Source organism: Colletotrichum abscissum, assembly GCF_030869225.1.
Source record: "Colletotrichum abscissum strain IMI 504890 chromosome Unknown Scaffold_75.1, whole genome shotgun sequence".
NCBI classification, from domain to species: domain Eukaryota; kingdom Fungi; phylum Ascomycota; class Sordariomycetes; order Glomerellales; family Glomerellaceae; genus Colletotrichum; species Colletotrichum abscissum.
In genome coordinates, this window is record NW_026850520.1 from 85729 (window position 1) to 108151 (window position 22423).

A 22423-nucleotide genomic window follows, 5' to 3' on the forward strand; every position below is an offset into this window, starting at 1 on the left:
TTGCCTTGCGCTTGCCCTTGATTGCGGTTTACGGTTTACCTAACGCTTCCGACTGAGCAATGACATAGGCCCGGAGCGCCAATCTGTTTACAACCTACCTTAAGCACGTTGAGATTTGAGTGTGGAAGGTATCGAGCCGCGTGAGCTGCTTCCCATCCTGTTCCATGTATCATGTTCCTTGGCAATCGACGTCTGCTTCCCGGGCACCTACCTCTCGGTTCGACGCGGGGATACCATTAGCAGGTGAGCGGCACCCAGCGGCACAGAGCGAGGAGGGAGGGGGAGGGACGCTGACTTTCTCGGTGCGTCATTGCGGCAGTCACGCAGGCAACCTGGAAGACCGGGCTGAGGTGGCTAGACCGCGGTACGTTCCCAAGGGACGCACTGTCCGGGCCACGACTCCTCCTCCCCACCTCAGCTCAGTGATGAGTCTTCTCGTTCAGTCTCCTCAACCTCAGGCACAGGCACTTCTTCCCGTGCCTCCCTCGGCCAGAATGCGCAGGATCCCATGGGCGCCTTCCATCTGGTAGATGCGTGTCTTAGGTAAGTCAAAGCCTGGATGGGCAGGACACAGGAAGGAGCCCAGGTGGTCTGGGATGCTATTGCTGGATTGTGACAAAAATAATGGAATTGTCTCAACCGCCATTGGGGCCACTTGCTGTTGCAGCTGGCGACAACTTGGTAGTCATCACTGTGTGAGTATGAGAGATTTTTTGCGAAGACCAATATCTTCTCCATGCTTCCTCGCACGCTGTCTCCATCTCTGTCCACCTGTCTTCCTCCCTTACAACTTGCAAACTGCTCTCAGTCCTTCTCCTGTCAACAACATCACCACCATCGCTACTTCATCGTGAGCTTCTTCACTGTCGCCAACCCATCAACGCCAATTTTACCCCACGCCAACCGTTGTCCATCCCGCATGCTACCGCGCTGTGTTGCTTGATTGACCTGAGACCGCGGCACCCGGCTGCTCGATGCCAAAAGGAACATCCCCGAACCCAGATAGATCTCTTGGCCCCATGACGGCCAGATCCTCCGCGCTTGACTTGCCGACAGCGGGGAGTTCTGAATTGGAGGGGTTCACGATGGGGACTCAACTTCATCAGTCAATGACCCCTCTGCCGCCTCCACAGCCCACTACTATCGCTTCTACCCACCCTTGTCATGTTCTATTGTCCGCTGATACCGCACACAGCTTTCTTTGCGCAACTTTCATTGTCGCCAGCGCGGCAAATATCCTCTTTGATCCTGTGCAATTGTCAACAATGACATTACTCGAGTACCTGCGCATCCTCGTCTCCATCTCTCGTACTGCCGCCTGCTCGCTCAACTGAAATCAATGTTCTACCGCCGCCCTCACACGGTTCACCCCCCGGACGCCAGGCGTCTATCGGCACCGCCGCCCCTCGACTTGGGGAACCCCTCAGCGCGGTCCCGAGCCGCGATCTGCCACGATCCACGAATGATGAATTTGTGAATGGTAATGGTTTCTCCGATGCGTCCGGACTCAAACACCACATGGACGTTTCTCATTCACCGTCAAGGCCCCCGGCTGCCCACATGACGATGTGAGCCTGAGAGGTGTGGAGGGGCTCGAACTGACCGCTTCCATTACCGCTTCGCTTGCCTGGCGCCTCTCTCCGCCCTTGAATTCCCCAAGTCACCAAGTGTTTCCGGATGGTACGGTTACAGACACACACCGTATTCACTCTACCACCTGCATTCTGCCGCCATGCCGCCCAATCTCACACCGTCCGGAGTACGAACACATACACACCTTGACACCTGACGAGACGCTCAGTGGCGACTTGTCTGATCAACTTTCAATCCAGCAGATCCCGAGTCTGTGCCTTTCTTGGTCTGTACTCCTAGTCCGATAATTCTGAGCTTTTAACTCTCGCAATTCGATGCTATTGGCCTGGATTCGCCTTAGCTCACCAATCCAGCTGCACTCTCGGAACCATGCACATAGGGTCTCGTTCCTTTGTTCCACAACTGGCTCTACTACATACTCCTATCCAACGTCTACCGATGATGGGTTTTTCTTATATCTCCAAGATAGAGAGATAACGCATCCTGCGAAAGATGCAGCCAGCCTCTGGAGGTAGCGCTCGCTCGACTCACCCTCTCGCCGCCGGACACCTCACCCAACCTTACCAGTGTACGGAGTACCACAGTGTCTCCCTCTCGTAACCCCCCTCCATCAGACACGGAGGGGTTGGTTCCTGACTTGGACGTCCGTCATGCAACGCCGCGGTCTGACCCACTGATAAGAGATAACGCGATATCGGAACTTGCGCCCGTCGACACGTTTTATGCTCCGTATTTGGAAATCCACCAACGCATGCGATGCCGCCTATCGTTGACCGACAAGCTCCGTTCTGATCAGTGGCAGACGGACGGTTTATCGATCACGATCTAAGCCGTTTCTTTTACATCCCTAGGGCTGTACAGCTGGACAGGCACGGCATGGAGTAGGGACACCATGGCCCTGGCAACGATGCGCAGCTTGCCTGCTCAACCTGCCAACCTAGGACGGTCCTGGCTGCACCCCGTCACCCCGTGTCACATATGGGAGCCGAGATGGTGTTCCCGATGCGCCGTTGTCGGATCAATTTCGCCAGAGGAAGGCTCGAGCAGCTAATCGTGAGCAAGGAAGGGGGTGGGCGTCGATGTCTGGCGTATCTCGATATGTATCCGTACCGCGCTTGCGCGCTTTGTATCCAGTGCCTACTCCGTGTTTGCGACTATCTTAGCAGTCCCGTCCATCATTCTGTCTTAGTCGATGGAAATTGGCCAGGGCGGCAACAAGTGGCCTGGACCCCGGATTTCCTTGACTCATTTTCTGCCAGACGACGGCCTTCTATCCTTCTTCGGCTCCATTCTACTAGACCAGCCCCGTCTTGCTGATTTCTTTAAACACATCGTGCCCATCGCATCGTGGTGACCGTCCTGCTCTTCTCTCTTCTCATCAACACACTTTGTTTTCAACTAAGAGCTCCAAGCTATCAACGGGACTTTGACTACCACACTAAAACCTTCGAACCCCAACTCGTTCCTCCGCCACTTCGCGATTCACCAACTGTGACTTGCGACTCAACATCACAACAACAACAAAAAGACACACTCCGAAAGATATCAACACCTTTGAAAATGGGTTCCGTTCCTGCTGAGATTGGAGGTCGCCTGGCTGGCAAGAACGCCGTCGTCACTGGCGCTGCTGGGTAAGGTCACCCAATGCAATGTTGCAACCCCCCTCATGGTCTCACAGGCGCCTTATCAGCACGGCGCATCGGGATGAGTCCCCAGTGGCTGGGCGTTCACCGCATCATACACACATGGCATACAGGATCCGATAAGCTGACAAGCAATTGTGACAGTGGCATTGGCTTGGAGACGACCATTCTCTTTGCGAAGGAGGGTGCCAGCGTTGCTATGGCCGATATCTCTGCCCCGGCACTCGAAAAGGCAAAGGCCAAGGTTCTGTCGCTGCTCCCGTCGGCCAGAATTGAGACCAAGGTACGTTGAGTCAGGCTGCGAATGAAAAGTGTTGGAAGATCCCATTCCCGCCGCTCCGGCGTGCATCAAATCAAACGCCGACAGCAATGCACTGCACAACGCTGGTCACAGCGACAACAGCAGCACACCTGCACATTGCACAACGCGAAAGAAAAAATTACCCCGCCATGCCCCGCCATTTATCTTGTCTCGTTTCTTGCCTCGTCACACGACACAACGCGAAACCCAACGACTGGGAGTGTTCCATTCAATTTGCTAACGGTTTCTCTTCGCCATGATAGGTCACCGATGTTTCCAAGGAAGACCAGGTCAAGGCCCTCATTGATTCCGTTGATGCCTGGGGTGGACTCGACATTATCTTCAACAATGCCGGAATTATGCACGCCAAGGACGACGATGCCGTGAACACCCCCGAGGAGATCTGGGATCTGACCCAGAACATCAACGTCAAGGGAGTTTGGTTCGGCAGCAAGCACGCCGTTCTCGCCCTCCGCCGCAACAAGAAGACAAAGGGCTCCATCATCAACACCGCCTCAGTTGTCGCTCTTGTCGGCGCTGCTACTCCCCAGCTTGCCTACACCGCTTCCAAGGGTGCCGTCCTTGCCCTTACCCGTGAGCTCGCCATGGTCCACGCCCGCGAGGGTTACCGCTTCAACTCCCTCTGCCCGGCGCCTCTCAACACTCCTCTGTTGCAGGACTGGCTCGGCGACGACGTGCCCAAGCGCATGCGCCGCGAGATTCACTTCCCCACCGGCCGCTTCGGCGAGGCCATTGAGCAGGCCCAGGCTGTTCTCTTCCTCGCCAGCGACGAGTCCAGCTTCGTGAACGGCCACGATATGGTTGTCGACGGCGGCATGACCAAGGCCTACGTTACCCCCGAGGGCCCCGCGGCGCCTGCCCCCATCAACAACGCCAGCCGCACCACCCTCGAGTAATGGTTGCGTTGCGCTGCTTGTTTGAATCCGATTTTCGCGATATGATACCGTATTGGGTTGGAGTTTAGGGCGCTGGGCAAGAGACTGGGGCGTACACGGCCGAAAGGCCATGATGATGAAACTGTGCATAGTCAAATTGAAGCATTTATTCTTGAAGAAGCTCACAAAACCAGTGATGACATTGTTCCGTCTGCGAGACCTCCTGTTTTGGCCCAACCTCCCATCTACAGGCAGGCAAACACGGAATATGCAGGCGAGAGGTGTACATCAAGAAACGACAAATTGATATCCTGAAAACGCTAGAAGATTTCCGCAACGCCGCCCACATGCATTTTATAGATGGCTCTCTAGTGGAACTGGCTCTCAGTGTTGCCCTCGCCCATGCTCTTACTGCTCGAGCTGCCACTCTGGATAGCCCCGAGGATTCCGTCAATATAGCTAGCGCCACTCCACTTCTGATGCGTCAAAACGTCACAGCCACCCTCCTTCTCACGCCTCTGCACAGTGTTCACATACGCCAGCATGCCATCCTTCTTGAAATCCCTCGCAAGCTCGTTCGTGATGGTGGCGTTGGAGTGCAGGCCAGCAAGCGATATAAGCTGCAGCACAAATCCTTCCTTGGCAATATCCCAAATAAAGCTCTTGAGCGTCTCGTCTGTGAATCCGTGTGCCATCCAGTTGAAAGAAGGGCTGAGGTTGTAGACGAGCCCCTTGCCCGGATAGACGGCGCGGACGGCCCTGGCGAGATCTGTGGCGACCTTGACGTTGGGATCACCCGTCTCGACCCACAGGAGGTCAGCGTAGGGGCCAAAGGCAATGGCGCGCTTCGTGGCGGCGTCCATGCCGGCGCGGTAGTGATAGAAGCCTTCGCGCGTGCGGGGCACGTCCCAGGAGAAGTAGACAGGTGTCGAGGTGTGCTCGTTGGCGAGCTTGCGGCGCTGGGAGATTCCCATATCGCGGTTGGAGCGTGTCGCTTTGAGATACGCGTCAATCTTGTCCTGGGAGACACCCTCCCTTTTCATATGCGCCACGGCGGCCTCGTCAAAGGTCACCAGCTTGGTGCTCTTGACCCAGTTGGCCTCGAAAGCATCGATCTCGGCCCCGACCGCGCCCTTGGCCTCCATGGCCTGGATAGTCTCGGCGAGGGGCTCGAAGCTTGGGTCCGCCACGCCCAGGATGAACTCGTGATCGCGGACGTCAATGGCACTGCTGATGAGTTTTCCGCTCTCCGAATCGGTGCGGGCGATGACGAGGTTCTCGCAGCCCATGACGTCCCATTGGAAACGAGCGGCGTTGAGACGGTTAATGTGCTCGCCAATGGGGACGAGGACCTTGCCAGCCAAGTGGCCGCATTTCTTGCCGCCGTGGAGCTGATCCTCAAAGTGCACCGCAGCGGCACCGTTCTCTGCGAAAAGTTTGGCGAGCTTGAGAACGGCAGAGAGACCACCGTGTCCGGTGTCGCCATCGGCAATGATGGGTCGTAGATAGTCAATATACGGGGTCTTTGCGCGTTCTTCGGCCTTGAGCTTCCGCCGAGAATCCCATTGTTTCCGATCATGCATCGACTGCGCCTTGGCGAGACGTTGGACTTGGTTCGGAACGGTGTTGTAAGGGTAGTCGCCAAAGTCGGGGGAAACCTCGTTGGTAGAGGTCAGAAGGGAGGAGCAAGCCCAGCCTGAGATATACAGGACTTCTTGGTGAGGGGCCTGCTGGGTCATTTGGACAGGATCAATGGCGCCCACTACAAGACATCGGCGGTTAGCATGTGCCCATCTATAGAGAGGTGGGGAGAGGAGCGTCCGTACTCGTATGGATAGGCTTGCCCTCAGCTTCCCGCTCCTTGACGAGGTTGAAAAGCTTTCTAGCCATGACGGAGCTCGGGTATGACTGATGCTGCGAACCGCGCTTGGAAACCACATCGGCTGAGCTGTATGGCCGCTTGATGCCTTCATATCTCGGTGACTGCCACCATGCCTCAACCTCTTTGATCTGTGCTTCGTAGAGTTCATCCTCGGCAGTACCGGCCTTCTTAGACTCGGCCAGAAGTTGGAAGTTATCGCTGGGAGGGGCGGAGGCAGAGAAGAGGTTCTTGGGTGTTTGTGCCATTCTCCTTGTTATTGAGAAATAGCGCACAGCAGCAGCAGCAGCAGCAGGTGTTGAAGACGGGCTGATGAGAGGAACCCTCCGGGTGACTGCTCGCGCAGCAGCTCGTCGCATCATTGTCGTGTTTCTTTCTTCTGGAGGTAGGAGTACCGAGATGCTGCAAAGTGTGACGGAGAAGCACAAGATAGAATCTGCAAGACTTGCCCCGGTCGTGGTATTGTCTACAGAGCGATGATGCCCGCCTATTGCGAGGAGTTTAGCGTCGTATCGCCGGCGAGGCAGGTTTCTACAAAAGCAAATCCGAGAGGCAACGACTCGGTACTCGGGACAAAGGATGTTACATAAGAGTAGCTGAATGGGAATAACGTGGGAAATGGACAGGCGCAATTGGGAGCGCTCAACTTCGGCGAGTGTTAGCCGGGCAAAAGCGAATCAACAGCCTTGGTAAGCAGCGGCAAGACGAATGTCACCACGTGCAAGGCCAATGTGAAGTGCTCTCATTGGTCAATTGACAAGACCAAAGGTCCGCAGTTGCGTCGGCTTGCCTCGGCCCATTCTTTTCCCCTCATCGGCCACAGACTCACAGTGCCAGCGACGTGGGGAAGGACTGATGTTAAAGCAGCTAGGTACTACGTATGGTGAAGCAATTATGGGTCTGTGAACTTCCCCGGCCACTCACGGCGCACGGGATATGGGCAATGACGCTCCGGCCGCTGGAACCCGTACTGCCCGTGCCAAACGTGGAGGAGGAGGACAAAAAGCTGGGGTCCCGTCCCCTGTCGTTCCAGTGCACTCCCCCACCGGCCTTGAAGACCACCCCGCCAGCGTCTTACTAGCCACAATATCTACCTACCTAGGTAGGTACCGGGCACACAATCCAAGGTAGCCCGCTTAACATGGGATTGGTAGTTTCCCTACCGTTCAATGTTAAGGCACCGGACCGGCATACCTACTACCTTGCCCGTACATGGCTGGCGGCGGTCTGAGGAGTGCAGCAGCACGCTGACTTACACATCCCCTCTCCCGCGGGGGTAGGTCAGTGCCGCTCACCCAGGCTTCCCCAACCTCGGGTCAAGCTGTTTGTCTCGGCCTGCTGCGGTACCTGCTTATCTAGTAGGTCGGCACAATGTGAAGTTTCCTCGCCCGTCTGCTCGTGACTCTTCTTCCTCAAGTTTCTCCTCCTACAGTAATTTCATCACCAGCTGCTTGTCTCTACCTGCCTACCTCCAGTACTCCTCAAATCATTTTGGCCCGATCCAGCCGATTGATTCAGTAGCCATTCAACTACTGTTGCCTCTCCCGGTCACCTTGTTTCGTCCTCTACCCCTCCCCATCACTTCTCCGTCGCTGATCCTCCCTTTGAAATTCTCTCGGTCGGCAGCCATGGCTATGAACATCACAAAAGGTACCAGAGCTCTTGGAGCTCTGAGGGTAAGTTGAAGCTACAGCAATCAACATACCGCTGGACGATTATGGTCTGACAACCCGTAGCCTCTGGCAGCTCGTTCTGCCCTCAATGCGCGCCAGTATTCAACTTCCGAACCGGACCTCAAGACCACACTAAAGAGCGTCATTCCCGCCAAGCGGGAACTTCTGAAGAAGGTCAAGGCACACTCGTCCAAGGTCATTGGGGAGGTCAAGGTCGAGAACACTCTTGGTGGCATGCGAGGCCTCAAGGCCATGGTTTGGGAGGGATCTGTCTTGGATGCGAATGAGGGCATTCGGTTTCACGGCAGAACCATCAAGGATTGTCAAAAAGAGCTCCCCAAGGGAAAGACTGGAACAGAAATGTTGCCCGAGGCCATGTTCTGGCTTCTTCTTACAGGCCAGGTCCCGTCCACAAGCCAGGTTCGCCAATTCTCCCGCGAATTGGCTGAGCAAGCTCAGTTGCCCGCCTTTGTCAACAAGCTTCTCGACGATTTCCCCACAGACCTGCATCCAATGACCCAATTTGCCATTGCCGTCTCTGCTCTCAACTACACCTCCAAGTTTGCAAAGGCCTACGAGCAGGGTATCAACAAGGCTGACTACTGGGAGCCTACTTTCGACGACTCCATCTCGCTGCTGGCCAAGCTGCCCACGATCGCTGCCAAGATCTACCAGAACTCCTACCGTGGCGGCGGCGCTCTGCCCGCAGAAGTAGACCTGGAGCAGGATTGGTCTTACAACTTTGCTGCCATGCTTGGGAAGGGTGGCAAGGCGAATGAGAACTTCCAAGATCTCCTCAGACTGTATCTCGCGCTCCACGGGGACCATGAGGGCGGTAACGTTTCCGCCCACGCCACTCACCTAGTTGGCAGCGCCCTTAGCGATCCTTTCCTAAGCTACAGCGCTGGTCTTCAAGGTCTCGCGGGTCCTCTTCATGGGTATGTTGTCACCACCGATTGCTGCTGTTTTGACAAACCAATGCTGACCTCCGCATAGACTTGCCGCGCAAGAGGTTCTTCGGTGGATTCTACAGATGAAGGACAACATTCCCTCGTCTTACTCTGACAAAGACGTCACAGATTACCTGTGGTCCACCCTCAACTCCGGCAGAGTTGTCCCTGGCTACGGCCACGCTGTCCTGCGGAAACCCGACCCTCGGTTCGAGGCTCTGATGGATTATGCCGCCGCTCGACCTGAGATCGCACAAGACCCCGTCTTCCAACTGGTGGAAAAGAACAGTCGAATTGCCCCCGAAGTGCTCAAGAAGCACGGCAAGACCAAGAACCCTTACCCCAACGTCGACTCAAGCTCTGGAGTCCTCTTCCATCACTATGGCTTCCACGAGACTCTGTACTACACCGCCACCTTTGGTGTCTCCCGTGGCTTGGGACCCCTTGCTCAATTGATCTGGGACCGAGCATTGGGACTGCCCATTGAGCGGCCCAAGAGCATTAACCTGGAAGGTCTTCTTAAGCAAGCTGAGAGCTCGTGAGGCAAGGTATCTTGAGCAATGTAATGAGGAATTAGATGAATTTGACTAAAGTAGCTTTGCTGGTATTAGATATAGCCGGAGTTCATCCAGGAATCTTATGACACATCATCACAGGATACATCTTCCGAAGCTCTTGACATTTTTGACTGATATCGCAAGCCGAGCAACATTCCGTAGCCGAAAACAAAATGTAGTCCAAGACTGACGCATGGCCTCTGGCTGTCAGTTTCTGGATGATACATTCAGGCTAGGGAACTTTGATGCCAGGCGTGAGCTTTTGAGTTTTATTTGAGTTTTATTGAGCGGTACCATTATGCCACGATCCAACACGAATCACACTGTCTTAAATAGAGGCCATGAGCACTTTCCTTGTCTCGGACTGCGGTAGCCCCAGAAGCAAAATTTGGTCAAGACAATGGCTGCCGGGATCCCAAGTTCACAATACGAGCGGCTTCTTGTGCAGAGTCCCCGTCCTAGAGTGCCTGATGCCTAGCAAAATTAATCCAAGAGATTAACATTTCGCTACTGGATGGATGGCAAAAGCCGCTTTCTGCAAGTTAGTGCATCCTGGCCAATTACATTAGATAACGATGAGCACACAATGAGGCAAAACTTGGATGACTCTAGGCTAAATTCGCCTTCAACGAGTAGAGACCTTTTTGTCGCCAAAACATAATGCAGTGACACTAAGACTTATATGCTCGCCACATTGAGCGATGTCACCTCGGTTGGCCAAAGCAATATGTAGGTCTAACAATGCGTAGCACTGGCGCCTCCGCTACTGTTCTCAGAACATGGTATGGCTTTGCGCGTAGCAAAGCAACTTCCCCTTTTGAAGAAGGCTCGCATTAGACTCAGCTCAGCTTTTCAAGGCCAAGAACTCGGGCATCAGCTGGAATCATTAATGCGTAAGCGTGGTCAGCTAAGAGGTTTCTTCGCTCCCAAGTTCTGACAGCTGGCCATCGTTGCGCCGAGACATCAAGAGAAGCCTTTGTAACATTGTTGGAAGCGGCTGGTATCGTCTGTAGTTTCTCATGTGGTAAAAAGTCTTTCTCGAAGTGGTGGATATTGCATTCATCAAGTTTACTTCTCAAAAGAACTCTGGCTGCATCCCTAGCCGTATCTTACCTTAGTTTGTCTGGGCCGAATATGACCTGCTCCGATATCATTGGTACGACTGGTCCAGAGAATCAAATCCCAATTTGTGGCGTTCTAGTATAGCTGTCAGCTGATGAATCATTCTGTGAGCAATTTAATTCAATTTGGTCTTCGCTTAAGGCTCGCCCGCCCGATGTGATTGCGGTTTGAACCAAATCTCTTTGATGTATCGTGTAGTCAACTTCTGGTATTTGAGTAACTTCAGGAACAGCTCTACTACTAAGCGAACTTGGCACTGTGAGAAGGTCACTTGTGAGGTTTTGTCTCGTATTCGGCAGGCTCAGTTGACCTCGGGCTCGAGGAGGACCAACTAAAGAGGGTCAACACCATTTGATAACTCTAGCCCACAAGCTACCATGTGTGCCTCGTCGATATGGGTATAAATACACCAGATCAACACCAACCTGAGAGCTGTGTTTTTCATCACTGCTCTATCGAAACTGCTTAGACACAGGTGTTGATATCACCAGAGACACTGCATCGTTCATTCATACCCTTCACAACCTTACACAGACTTCAACATGAAGGGCCTTTTTGCTTTCTTCCTGGCGGTGCAGGCGGTAGCCAACCCCCTGGGGCCGACTGGAGCCTCTGATACACCTGATCCCAAGGAGATCCAGATCGTCAGCGCAAGCTTCTCGGGAAGTGGTTGCCCCCAAGGCTCCGTCTCAACCACGATCTCTCCAGACCGTACGGTCATCACCTTTGGCTTCGACAAGTTTCAAACCTACATTGGGCCGGGACTCTCGGTAGCCGAGCGCTCCAAGAACTGTGCTCTTCACCTTAGCCTCAAGTATCCGGGTGGTTTTCAGTTCGCTCTTGTGGACAGCACATACCATGGATATGCTCAGCTTGAAGAAGGGGTCACTGGAACATTCTACTCGACGTACTTCTTCTCTCAAGACGCTGCAGCCACTACTACAACGCAGACTTCCATCACCGGAGGTGGCATTTGGCTTAATGGTCAGGTCTACACCAAACAGGACACCATCCCTACTGCGGCTCTCATTTATTCGCCTTGCGGCGCGACAGGCATTCTTAACGTCAACAATCGTATTGCTCTTACGTCCAAGAACACCCAGGCTTACGGTTCTATCACCGACGATGATGCCACGGTAGCGTTCACTCAACAGATCAATATCAAGTGGCTACCTTGCAAGAAGTAGATTGAACCGTGGTCTCCCAAAGTCACTGTTCAGAAGCGCTACGAGTATGTTTCACCTCCCAGGAGGGTACAAGAATAATACCGGTGCTAGTTTCTATATGGAGCTCTACAATGGTAGGAGAAGTTTGAGAGCGCAGTAGTCCAGTACATGAGGTTACGGCATCAACGAGGGGGGGCATTGTATATTGGCTCAGCACAGAAACAGACATTGATAACCCATTTTCACCCAGTATCCGCCAATCCGGTTTTATCCACGTTTTCTTTCGATCTTCCTCCACCTTTGACCATTATAGATCAAACAACGAATATGAGCTAGCCCCTTACCATGCCTCATTATCTTACACACACAGCCCATATCTATGACATCAAATCGTTCGATCAAAAGATGGGAGCATACCGGGTTAGATTGTGAGTAGAAGCTATTGATGGTGACTTCTATTTACGTAGTTACAGCCCATGTGCCATAATATCTAAGGCCCAGGAACTGGTCAAACATCAAGAGGTTTCGAAAGCACGAGAAGAACTCAAGGGGGTATCCACCAGACAGATATTATAGAGAAGCTCAGATCAGTAAAACAAAGCCAGCGTGAGCCTTTCAATGAACTGCGTGTTGTCGCCGTTTATGATAACTACGTAGCTGGAGAAGTGAGAGTCGACGCCGAGCACCGCCTCACATTCGGCCAGACTATACGGGCGTACCAAATCATTGAAATGACAAAACAACATGTACCCTCAGCTATTAAGTCTACGTTGAATCCAAAATAAACCTCCGTCTGTACGCAATCGAAAATCTACAAGAGAGTTGCTTTTCGACGTCTGGAGATCTCCCCGACTTCCTCCACTCAGTGTGAGTAGTCACTGGCCGGGTCTGTTACAGGAACCCCCGCAGAAGCTAAGCTTTTGTCCCGCTGCTCCACACTCCATGATTTGCGACGCTAAGTACCTAAGCCCACCGGTTAGTGGAGTAATAAAAGCCCATCATATCAGCTGAAGCCCCTGAGGCGCATCAATGCAGCCTTCTGTCGGTGCCACCCTTCCATACTGGCCGGATCCGACCCCCCACACGGAGAAGCAACCTATTCTGTGAATCAAGGATAATCTCAGTTCTACCAACCACGGGGCCGCCAGGTTAACCGCGCTCCAACCTATCATTGACGTAGCAAGTGCACTAGCGGCTTCAAGAACGTGTGCAAGTTTCAAGGAAAGCACCATAACAGCCACTGATCTTGACAAAGTAGAAGGATTGCCATGTGCCTTATAGGCAAAGACAACGATTCGTTGAGGGCGAATACCATATCAATCAAACCATGGCTGAAGATCCACCCCCGCAGCCGAGTAGGACTGCCCGGTCAAAACGGTATAGACACGAAAATAACCTTGATTATGCCATCTTAATGTTCAACTTGCCTTGGAGGGCCTTGCATCGTGCCGGAGGAAAGAGACTGCCGGCGCGCCCACCGCTGCGCTCGGATCCCGAGCTGCTGTACCCCCCTTTTCGTCGCAACAGGCGGTGCTGTCTGTCTCCTGTCTACCTTCAATGTGGCCTACCTGGAACTTCTCCTTGAGTAGTTGGCTGCAAGACGCAAAAGCGTACGACTCTAACCCTGGCGCAATATAACATGCTATGCTCGCTTTTCGAAAGATATAATACCACTTGGTGATGTAACTGCTAAATACCTGTAATCGGCATCGGGGTTTTGGAACCATCTGTTGAGATCCCGGCGACTTATCCTCATTCGCTCATCTAATCATATCTCTGGAACGATAAACTCAGCCAACCGGCCGTTCTCGGCATCCTTGGAATTGACTCGGGGTCTGTTCCTGGCTCATGTCAGCCAACCGTAAGGTTATACGTACTCACGTCAGTTCAATTATCCGCCAGACCTTCTTCGTTCAGCAGAGTTCAGGATGTTTGGACGTATGAAGTGACTAAGTAGTCAAAAAGTGTGATCAAAATTCGTAGTCTTCATATGCTTGGTATCATTAGCTTCAACGAGACCCAAGTTTGAGGTAGCTAGGCGCAGACAGCGGGTTCTATCTGCGCCAACTTGGCGATGGGAAAGATACACATAATTACAACGAAGGAGACCTCTCCAAGCGAAGAGTACCAGCTGAGGCCAGATGAGCAATACTGCTATCCCCTATTCACCACCAATCCAACCGATTTCTAGCTCAAATGCCAATCAGACACAGAGCATACCCCTACTACCAGACTGGCTGGATCGGTTGATTAGATTCAGGCTTGAGCATGGGAGTTCGGCCCTATTCAAAGGAACCCTGAAAAGCGTTCTTCTAAAATAAATTGCAGATCATGATCTGTCTCAAGTTGTGAAGCAACCTGGCGTCGGGTGTTGGAATGTCCATTCCCAGTGCGCCCTGGAGAGGCGGCAAGTGATCACGACTGACATCATCAGACGGCGAATCAGTAAGAAAGTGACCCAGTCCAGTCATTCACAAAGATCTCGAATACTGGGAACCGCCAAACACGTCCATGTTTCCTCAGCGGGGCTCATAGCCATATAACTGACTTGCGTTTGTACCGCATCGAGGCGGGGACTCCCTGTTTCATCTGAAGCTTGAACCAGTCAAGCTCTTTGATCCAAGTCCAAGCCACCTCTGATAGCACCGCTGCATATACCCGTCGGCTGCCCCCGTCCCGGGGTACCCAAACCCACTCTGCGTTTTATCCTTGGCGCATATGATGGAGATCTCAAGTGCCGATGTGGAGCAGGTATCTTTGCGTGAACAATATTCAAATCGCGAGAGCCATCTCAAGCATATTACCCAGCACCACACTAAATGCCGAACGACATTTTACTTGACAGGGAGACTACTGAACACTCAGATGGTTCAGGATCATATCTGCTATCCGCTGACTGTCAAGGTTTCGCCGTGGCTAAATAAAGAGACAAACAGGCCAAGGCCAATCATCGAATGGGAGCACACACCAGAAAGACGCACAGTTCTTAATTTGGCATCGGAATACTTTGGAACATCAAGATGAGAAAGGGTTGTCCCGGCAGCTCGCTCGCCGCAGCTGGCATCGGAATGCCACTCAAAGTTTAATGCATGAAATCAGTCATCCCAATACTTCGCCCCTTCTAGGTAGTAGATTGCCGCAGTCTACCATTAGAAAGTATGAAGTCTGACCGCACGGCAAGAAAGCCGTTCACGCAGACACATCCGATAAAAGGTATTGCTCTTACCGTCGAATATCATGGTTCGTTTGATGAGGTGTGCTGTCTCGACCTTGACGATTACAAAACAGACACATTCTCTCTCTTTGCTTTGATCACTTGCCAGAATTCGTTTTTGTAGGGGGACACCTTTTGCCGGCAATAATCATGAAGTTCTTCGAGGAAGCCAAGTCTGATTTCCAGACAGACAGCACTATCAATACAGTTCGGGGAAAGGTGGCCTCAGGACTCCCAAGATTGCCCCAAGCAACCGGACAGTATCTCATCGAGAAAGTTCCGATTGTTCAGTGGCTTCCGCAGTATCACCCAAAATGGCTCCTATCCGACTTTATTGCAGGAATGACGATTGGTGTCATGATGATTCCCCAAGCATTGGCCTATGCAAAGATAGCAACGATCCCCGGGGAGTTTGGTCTCTATTCTAGCTGGCTACCAGCTGCTATTTACGTCTTCATGGGAACTTCGAAAGGTGCGTACGACCAATATGCTCAGGTGTGTTCATTCTCTAACATTGATGCAGACCTCTCCACCGGGCCAACTTCCATCATGGGCCTCCTTACCGCCGAGATTATCACGGATCTCAAGACAGAAGGGTTTGCTGCCCAGGACATCTCATCAGCCGTCGCGTTGATGGTCGGCATATACTCGCTGATTGTTGGACTGCTCAAACTCGGCTTTATCTTGGAATACATTTCAGTCCCTGTTCTTTCTGGATTCCTGTCTGCAGCTGCTATTACGATTCTTTTGGGCCAGGTTGGCTCGCTTGTTGGCCTTAGCGATGTTCCCTCCGGCACCTCGGCTATCATCAGTAACGTTCTGTCACGTATCCCGGAGATGGAGCCTCTTACTATCGCTATTGGATTCAGTGGCATTTTGATGCTGTACATTCTCGAATTCATTGGAAAGAAGTGGGGAAAGAAGAGCGCAATAATCAAATTCGCCTGCAGTAGCCGAGCGGTCATCCTATTGCTCATCTACACGACAATCAGTTTCCTAGTCAACAAAGATAGAGCAGACCCCTTGTGGGCTATCAGCAAGGTTAAGGCCAACGGTCTTCAAGCGCCAAAGATTCCTGCCGGAGACCTTGTGTCCAAGGTTACCACCAGAGCAATCGCCCCTCTCGTAGCTTCAGCCCTCGAGCATCTGGCCATCGGAAAGGCTTTTGGCCGAAAGAACAACTACGCAATCGACGAAAGCCAAGAGCTCTGTTATCTCGGTATCACAAACACAATCAACAGCCTTTTTGGAGCAATGAGCGTGGGCGGTGCCATGTCAAGAACAGCTGTGAACTCAGAGTGTGGTGTCAAGAGTCCGCTCAGCGGCGCCTTTACCGCTGGGTTTATTCTGCTTACCTTGTACAAGCTTTCAGGAGCTCTGTTTTGGATCCCTAAAGCTACTCTTTCTGCAATTATCGTACGTTCGAAATGCCCCTCCTTTCTTATATCGGCGCAAGCTAACAGAATTTCACCAGATCATGGCCGTTATACACATCATTGGCCCTGTTTCCGTGTTTTACCGTTACTGGCGAATTTCGTTCATGGACTTTGTAGCTTCGATGCTCTCTTTCTGGGTCACACTTTTTGTGTCTACAGAGATGGGCATTGCTTTTGCGGTGTTGTTCAGCATAGGATACACCTTGGTTCGATCCGCATTCCCGAAGGTCAAGACGTTCTCAGCTACAAGTGGCCAGAATCGTACGATTCAGCGAGAGCAGGCGGCTGTGTCTTCTGCTGCAGAAGATACATTCGTTCCCGAAGACGCCATGCTGGTCAGTTTCACCGACTCGATCTTCTTCCCAAACGCCGGCCGCATCAAGAAGTCAGTGCTTGAGTCCGTTAAAGTACAGTTTGAACGACAAGAGGTTGGGGATCAGTCACTGAGCAAATCAGTCGATAGGTCTTGGAGTGTGGCATCGTCTAAACGCATCGAAATGTTGCGGAAGCGAGACAACGTCATGCCCTCGAGCAAGCAGATGGCTGTCATGGTCTGGGACCTGACACATGTCCCCTTTATCGACGTAACCGGAGTACAGACACTTTCCGAGTTGAAGGAGGAAGCGAAACAGCATGTAGGAAAACAGATGTCACTTAGGCTGGTAGGCATGAACAACAAAGCCCGCCGCAGATTCTCTCGCGCAGGCTGGAAGATTGTTCAAGACCGCGAGGTTGACGACTCAACTCCAGAGCACGTCGATGTTGCGTATGAGACCATAGAGGCGGCTTTATGGGATAGAGACTTTGCAGTTAGGGACGAAAAGTCAGGACTCCAGGGAAGAGCATACTACAGCCCCCGAGAAGGGTCTCCATAGCGATGGGCTGGGTGCGTAGTCAGGTGTGCAGGTTGATGCTGGGGCTCTAGAGGAGAGGCGAGCATTGTAAAAGTGCTCCTCTTTAGTGGCTGTGTCTTATCGTTCTGATTACTTCATTCTCGTTGACGAGACTTTGGGTTGCTTGCTTGGGAACTTTGGCCTTGGAAGAAACAATAAGGAGCCCTGGTGGCCCCTTGAATGAGTACAACAGAAAGCATAGCAAAAACATGATTATTGAATTCCTTCTAATTTTGTTCAATACAATCTCAAGAGATTCTAAGTCTCCAAGAAGTAATTGATCTAGTTACTAATTACTTTGCGCCCACTCATATACTTCTAACGTCACCTTGCATTACGTTTATTTCGACAAAACCCAGGTGCTTGCCGAGAACGACTAAACTACTATACTGCTTGGGCAAGTTCTTCTCCATTTCGCCGCATCATTCGCTTTCCCAGCCGCTCTTGTAGATTTTTGACCGCCGTGGCTCTGGCTGTTCGTGGTGTCTCCGGAGTTGCGGGGCGGGGGCTTTCCTCCGCTTGCTTCTTGAGATTCCTCTTACCGAGCCTGTCTTGAAGAGTTCTCACCGCTGCGGCTCGGACTGTTCTTGGTGTGGCAGGAGAAATCGGAGAGCTGGGAGACGCCGGGAGAGGTCCCTCCACCTGGGACCGCCTGGCATTTTCGGTCTCCTGCTGCTTGAGTGCACGGAGACGCCTAGCAACTTTTGACTGCATTCTAGCAGCTGCCGAGGTTCGAGGCCTGGAAAAGTTGTGCACATCGGATCTCATGGACTGGACCGTCGATGTCGGGCTCGCAGGTCGTGTAGCTAGTGCTGCTATAGACGGATGTTGGCTCGGCGGACGTGTGCTTGGCCGTGAGCTTTGCTCAGATATGACTCGACTCTCTGTCCTGTACGTAAGACGTCGCCCCTCAAGAGAACTGACACTTGATATCCTACGCCTCCGTCGTCCCTCGTTTGGCAATACATTGCTGTCAGGTCGAATGCTATTGGTAATACCATCCGCTCTGGTTACGAGGGTTGCAATGTGTGGGAGTGAAGGAGGATGGTCAGGAGTAGCCTCAAGACCATAACGAGACGATCTAAATGTCGTCGTGGTGCGTGAACTTGCCGGCTGGCTCGCTTGCCTCATCTGTAAATGATAGTTTGCCTCCCAATCCCCATCCCGGGTCGAAGGTCTGCGCCCTACGAGTCTGTTTTCTTCTTCCATGGTCATCAATGGAGTCAGCGGCCTTCTGAATTGAATATCCAGAAATCGACCGTTGATGGGAGGTGATTGCATGCCGATAGCAGTCCATCTTCTTGAATCATACCTCCCCTGTTCTTCAAGTAGAGCCTGACTACGCGGAGAGTACTCAGCTTGCCGAGGCATGGATAGCAAAATCACTTCGCCAGGCCGTGCCGAGGCATTGGTGGATATGTCGGAATCCCCTTGTCGCATACTGGCATGTTCACGCCACGTAACCCAATCATCGAGTGCCACTCTCCCGGCTGCTTTTGGTGTCGCGCCATCCCTCGTCGGTGGCTTCCATGCAAATGCACTGGAGGATACCGGAGAGTCGGGCATCACGGCACCAGGGCGGTCCCCGAAGACAGCATTCAAGGGAGTTGGCATGGATATGCTTCTGGCATGGCGTCTAGCAATTTCGTTAGTCTTGAGTCATATTATGAACAGAAGTAAAGTTACTTACAAAGCTCTTCGCTGAGGCTCGTGAGGATTCCTTTTCGTCAGAGTCTTGCGCTTTCGCTTCTGGGGTTTGCTTGGCACACGGGGCTTTTCGGCGTGCTTCTCTATATTCTCCTGGAGGCTCGGCGTCATATAGACAACTCCCGGCTCAAGGTCGTCGTCATCATCAGGACATGCTAGTGGATCCTCTCCTCGAATGAACCAAGCTTGAGAAATGCCTAGAGTCGCGAATGGACGATCTGCCATCTCAATAACTGCAAGTACTGCTGCGAGAGAAAACCTTGTGAAGGTATTAGCTCTGACCATCCAGTCCCTTTGGATTCAATCACTCACAAGGAAGATATGCTGATTATGACATTAAGCCATGGGAGATTTTCTTGAACCCCCTTGGAAAGATCCAGTCCAATGTTCACAGCCACAAATATCGACAAAGTGATGGCTGCCACCCAAACGGGAAGACCTAGCCTAGCCAGCAAAAAGGCAAAGCCGGCAACATATTTGCCGTATTTAGTTGGAGATCCATAGTTCTTGATGTACGCTGTTCGTCCAGCGACTAAATGCGTGAAGACGTAGACGAGACTCATGCAGGAAGCAACGAAGAAAACAGCTCTGCTAAGAGGATCGAGGACCTCTGTTGACTCGAGATCCTGGAACAAGACCACAGCTGATAAAGCTATACCAGCCCCGGCCGAAATGAATAATAGTATTACCGAGAGAAGAGACAGTACGGGATACAATCGATTGGCTTTCTGAGGGGCTGTTTTTGGTGGCAATGCGAGCGGCGGCACTGAAGTCGTCGCGTCCTCATAGTGCTGACTCATTAGTACTCGATTCCATCCACACGACGCAATAGTGTTGTCCGGTGTCGCCCCGTGTTTGTAGTGAGAAGACTCGGATTGATCGGGTGCCACTGACGATCGACTTTGACTCAGCAGCGTCGGAGAGCGCGATCACACAAGGCAGTGTTGCCTGAACCCCAACGGTGACATTGAAACCTTGTAAAAACGTGATAATTCTCCGTGAGTGTGGCTTGATTTGCAGCTGGACAGCGGACGAGAGGGGTTTTGTTTGCACATGCCACATAAATTAGCTATGATTCATCTGAGTTTCTGGAGTGAGCATGACGTGTCGCCTCGTTCAGACTCGAGATCAGTAGCACAATCCGAAGTTGCTGAGGTTCCATCCCCCGGCAATCTAGCCGACGCATGGATGCCGACTGAGTCTCTTTGTGTGTGATCGGTTCTCATCTGATGTTCGCACCGGCATGTGAAACAATGCGATGGCCGAAATGGCCCAAACTCACGTACAGCAAATGGGCTGCGCATAGACTTCAGAACGTTTCGGGTAGCCGGATCGAACGCTGCAACGAATGATTTCATTAATTCTTTTCGTCTCCTCCCATTTTCACATTCAAGTCGGTCGCCTCGGTAGGGCCGTTGGTGAGACGAACCTGAAGTACCCAACACTGGGCGTCTTTTGTCCTTACTTAATTTCCATGGTTTCGAGGTTGTCTTCGATCCTGTTGACAGGGGTCACCTCGACGGGGTTCGAAACACTGCTAGACATGATTTTCCTTGCGCTAGGCTTCCTTGTAGTATAGCCCAGAGCGTCTGTTTGCCCATGGGAAAAGGCAACTCCTCCACAAGGGCATTTAATTGCAAAGGCCAAGCGTGAACCAGCTCGGCCAAGAATTGCTTCCACCGGAATGGTCTCATCACTTTTAAGCTCAGTGAGTTTAGCTACTGTGCCTCCCCGCTTGTAGGCCTGTGTTGTGTTGTTACATTGACAGTGGCCCACGTGCCTTATACAATAGGTGTATCAAGCGCGTGTCAAACCCTACCCCTAAGCTTCGACCATTATTGTGGCATTTGGCCTTACTCTCTGCGTTGCCTTTGTGAGAACAACACAAATACCAAGAGAATTGAATTTATCTGCTTGTAATACATTGACGACGGAATAAGGAGTTGGGCCAGTGCGATCAAAGAACCACTCCCCTCCCTTGCCAATCGGGTTTCCTTACAAGCCCACTCATTACATTCTCAGCGCCCCGGGCGCGTCCTTTCCCTCTAGGTACAATAGTTTTCAAGGCAATGCCACAATGGTACATCAACAACCCAATCACCATTACATGTAGCCGGGAATGAGGCTCTCGATGATCGCCGCCAACTTTCGTATCCCCATCACACTCAAAACCGCCCATTCTGGCGGCGCTAGCCTCCGTAGATAACTGACACAGTGTTCACGCTCCCGACCGCGGCCAGCGGTATCTTGTTGATCACCATTGCAGGTCTCCAAGTTTCATAGGTACACGAAGCATACGGTGCCCAGAAGCCGTTGGTTGTGGCAGCTTGCCAGCTCGGATGTTTGTCTGCAGAGACTGGTGAAGTAGCTTTGGCTCACCGAGCTTAGCATCGCGCTCTTTGCGTTGCGCAACGAATTCCTCCTCGGTGATACCGTCCCGTAAGTGTTTGTTTAGCTTTCTGTGATCGCTGACTGTCATCCATGGCACTGGGCCTTCTCGATCGTCCGGGGGATAGTCATGGCCTGTCCAAACTTTGACGTGGTCTGGAAGACTAAGAAGCCTGCGGCCCGAGTGATAAAGGTTGTTGGCACTTCCTCCAGGAAAGTCACATCGAGCAGTCCCAATGTCCACGTGGAAAAGGGAGTCACCGCAGAACACATTGTCTTGTCAAGAACATCAGCAAAAGTAAATATGATAACGTGGCGTCCCAGGGGCCCTACCTCCGATCTTATAGCCCAGATGGTCAGGCGTGTGCCCGGGGAGATGAATGGCAGTCGCGCTCAGGTTACCGATGCTAAAACTCTCATCGTCTTCAAAGAGTTTGTCAAAAGCACCATGACGCTCTTGGCTGGGCACGTCATATCGTTGGCCGAATAAGTCCTGTACCTGTCCGATGCGCCGTCCGATGCCAATCTGTGGCCTGTTACCATGCTCCTCTGCGATACGCTTCTGTAGGTACGAAGCTGCAGTGAGGTGATCTGCATGTGCATGAGTTTCTAGGATCCGCAAGACTCGGTAGCCCTTTTCTTTGACCAATCGAAGCAACTCGTCAGCTGACGAAGTGGTGATAATTTGAGTTGTGCGGTCATAATCCAGGACTGGGTCAATGATGACCGCCGCTTTCGTCGCTGGGTCTGCAACGACGTATTGCCAGGTTCCTGTCCTTGACTCAAAGACATCGTGAATGACAGGCTGTGTGGTATCGACAGGGGCTGTGCTGTATGAGTATCTTCCGGACTGACTTATCGCATTTGAGATATTCCGCCGTTTAGAGAGGGGCGTTGCAAAGCCGCCACTTGGTAACATGGCAGGCCGACGCGCAGGGAAGGCATCTGGATGGACGGCCCTGGTTGCCCTGGTGTCATGCACAGCACGCACCTGAGTGCTGCAAG

The 22423-nt window shown here is 52.3% G+C and overlaps 7 protein-coding genes across 7 annotated transcripts; 4 read left to right on the top strand and 3 right to left on the bottom strand.

The window, feature by feature from the left end:
- Positions 1 to 3153: 3153 nt before the first annotated feature.
- On the top strand, positions 3154 to 4454 carry CABS01_15871 (short-chain dehydrogenase; the record flags this gene model as incomplete). Its single annotated transcript, XM_060549204.1, has 3 exons — positions 3154 to 3224; positions 3381 to 3519; positions 3801 to 4454. The coding sequence occupies 3 exons, from the start codon at positions 3154 to 3156 to the stop codon at positions 4452 to 4454; spliced, it is 864 nt and encodes a 287-aa protein (XP_060390896.1).
- Positions 4455 to 4801: 347 nt separating this feature from the next.
- CABS01_15872 (isocitrate lyase) lies at positions 4802 to 6674 on the bottom strand (the record flags this gene model as incomplete). Its single annotated transcript, XM_060549205.1, has 2 exons — positions 4802 to 6195; positions 6260 to 6674. 2 exons carry the CDS (start codon positions 6672 to 6674, stop codon positions 4802 to 4804), a joined length of 1809 nt encoding a protein of 602 aa, XP_060390897.1.
- A 1266-nt stretch (positions 6675 to 7940) lies between these two features.
- Positions 7941 to 9477, top strand: CABS01_15873 (2-methylcitrate synthase; the record flags this gene model as incomplete). The annotated part of the gene is made up of 3 exons (XM_060549206.1): positions 7941 to 7988; positions 8049 to 8923; positions 8982 to 9477. The coding sequence occupies 3 exons, from the start codon at positions 7941 to 7943 to the stop codon at positions 9475 to 9477; spliced, it is 1419 nt and encodes a 472-aa protein (XP_060390898.1).
- Positions 9478 to 11156: 1679 nt separating this feature from the next.
- CABS01_15874 (uncharacterized protein) lies at positions 11157 to 11801 on the top strand (the record flags this gene model as incomplete). The annotated part of the gene is made up of 1 exon (XM_060549207.1): positions 11157 to 11801. The coding sequence occupies one exon, from the start codon at positions 11157 to 11159 to the stop codon at positions 11799 to 11801; it is 645 nt and encodes a 214-aa protein (XP_060390899.1).
- Positions 11802 to 15144: 3343 nt separating this feature from the next.
- CABS01_15875 (sulfate permease) lies at positions 15145 to 17305 on the top strand (the record flags this gene model as incomplete). Its single annotated transcript, XM_060549208.1, has 3 exons — positions 15145 to 15466; positions 15518 to 16410; positions 16469 to 17305. 3 exons carry the CDS (start codon positions 15145 to 15147, stop codon positions 17303 to 17305), a joined length of 2052 nt encoding a protein of 683 aa, XP_060390900.1.
- Positions 17306 to 18404: 1099 nt separating this feature from the next.
- On the bottom strand, positions 18405 to 19593 carry CABS01_15876 (uncharacterized protein; the record flags this gene model as incomplete). Its single annotated transcript, XM_060549209.1, has 4 exons — positions 18405 to 18507; positions 18636 to 18959; positions 19014 to 19289; positions 19343 to 19593. 4 exons carry the CDS (start codon positions 19591 to 19593, stop codon positions 18405 to 18407), a joined length of 954 nt encoding a protein of 317 aa, XP_060390901.1.
- Positions 19594 to 21284: 1691 nt separating this feature from the next.
- Positions 21285 to 22337, bottom strand: CABS01_15877 (metallo-beta-lactamase superfamily protein; the record flags this gene model as incomplete). Its single annotated transcript, XM_060549210.1, has 2 exons — positions 21285 to 21694; positions 21752 to 22337. The coding sequence occupies 2 exons, from the start codon at positions 22335 to 22337 to the stop codon at positions 21285 to 21287; spliced, it is 996 nt and encodes a 331-aa protein (XP_060390902.1).
- Between the last annotated feature and the right edge of the window lie 86 nt (positions 22338 to 22423).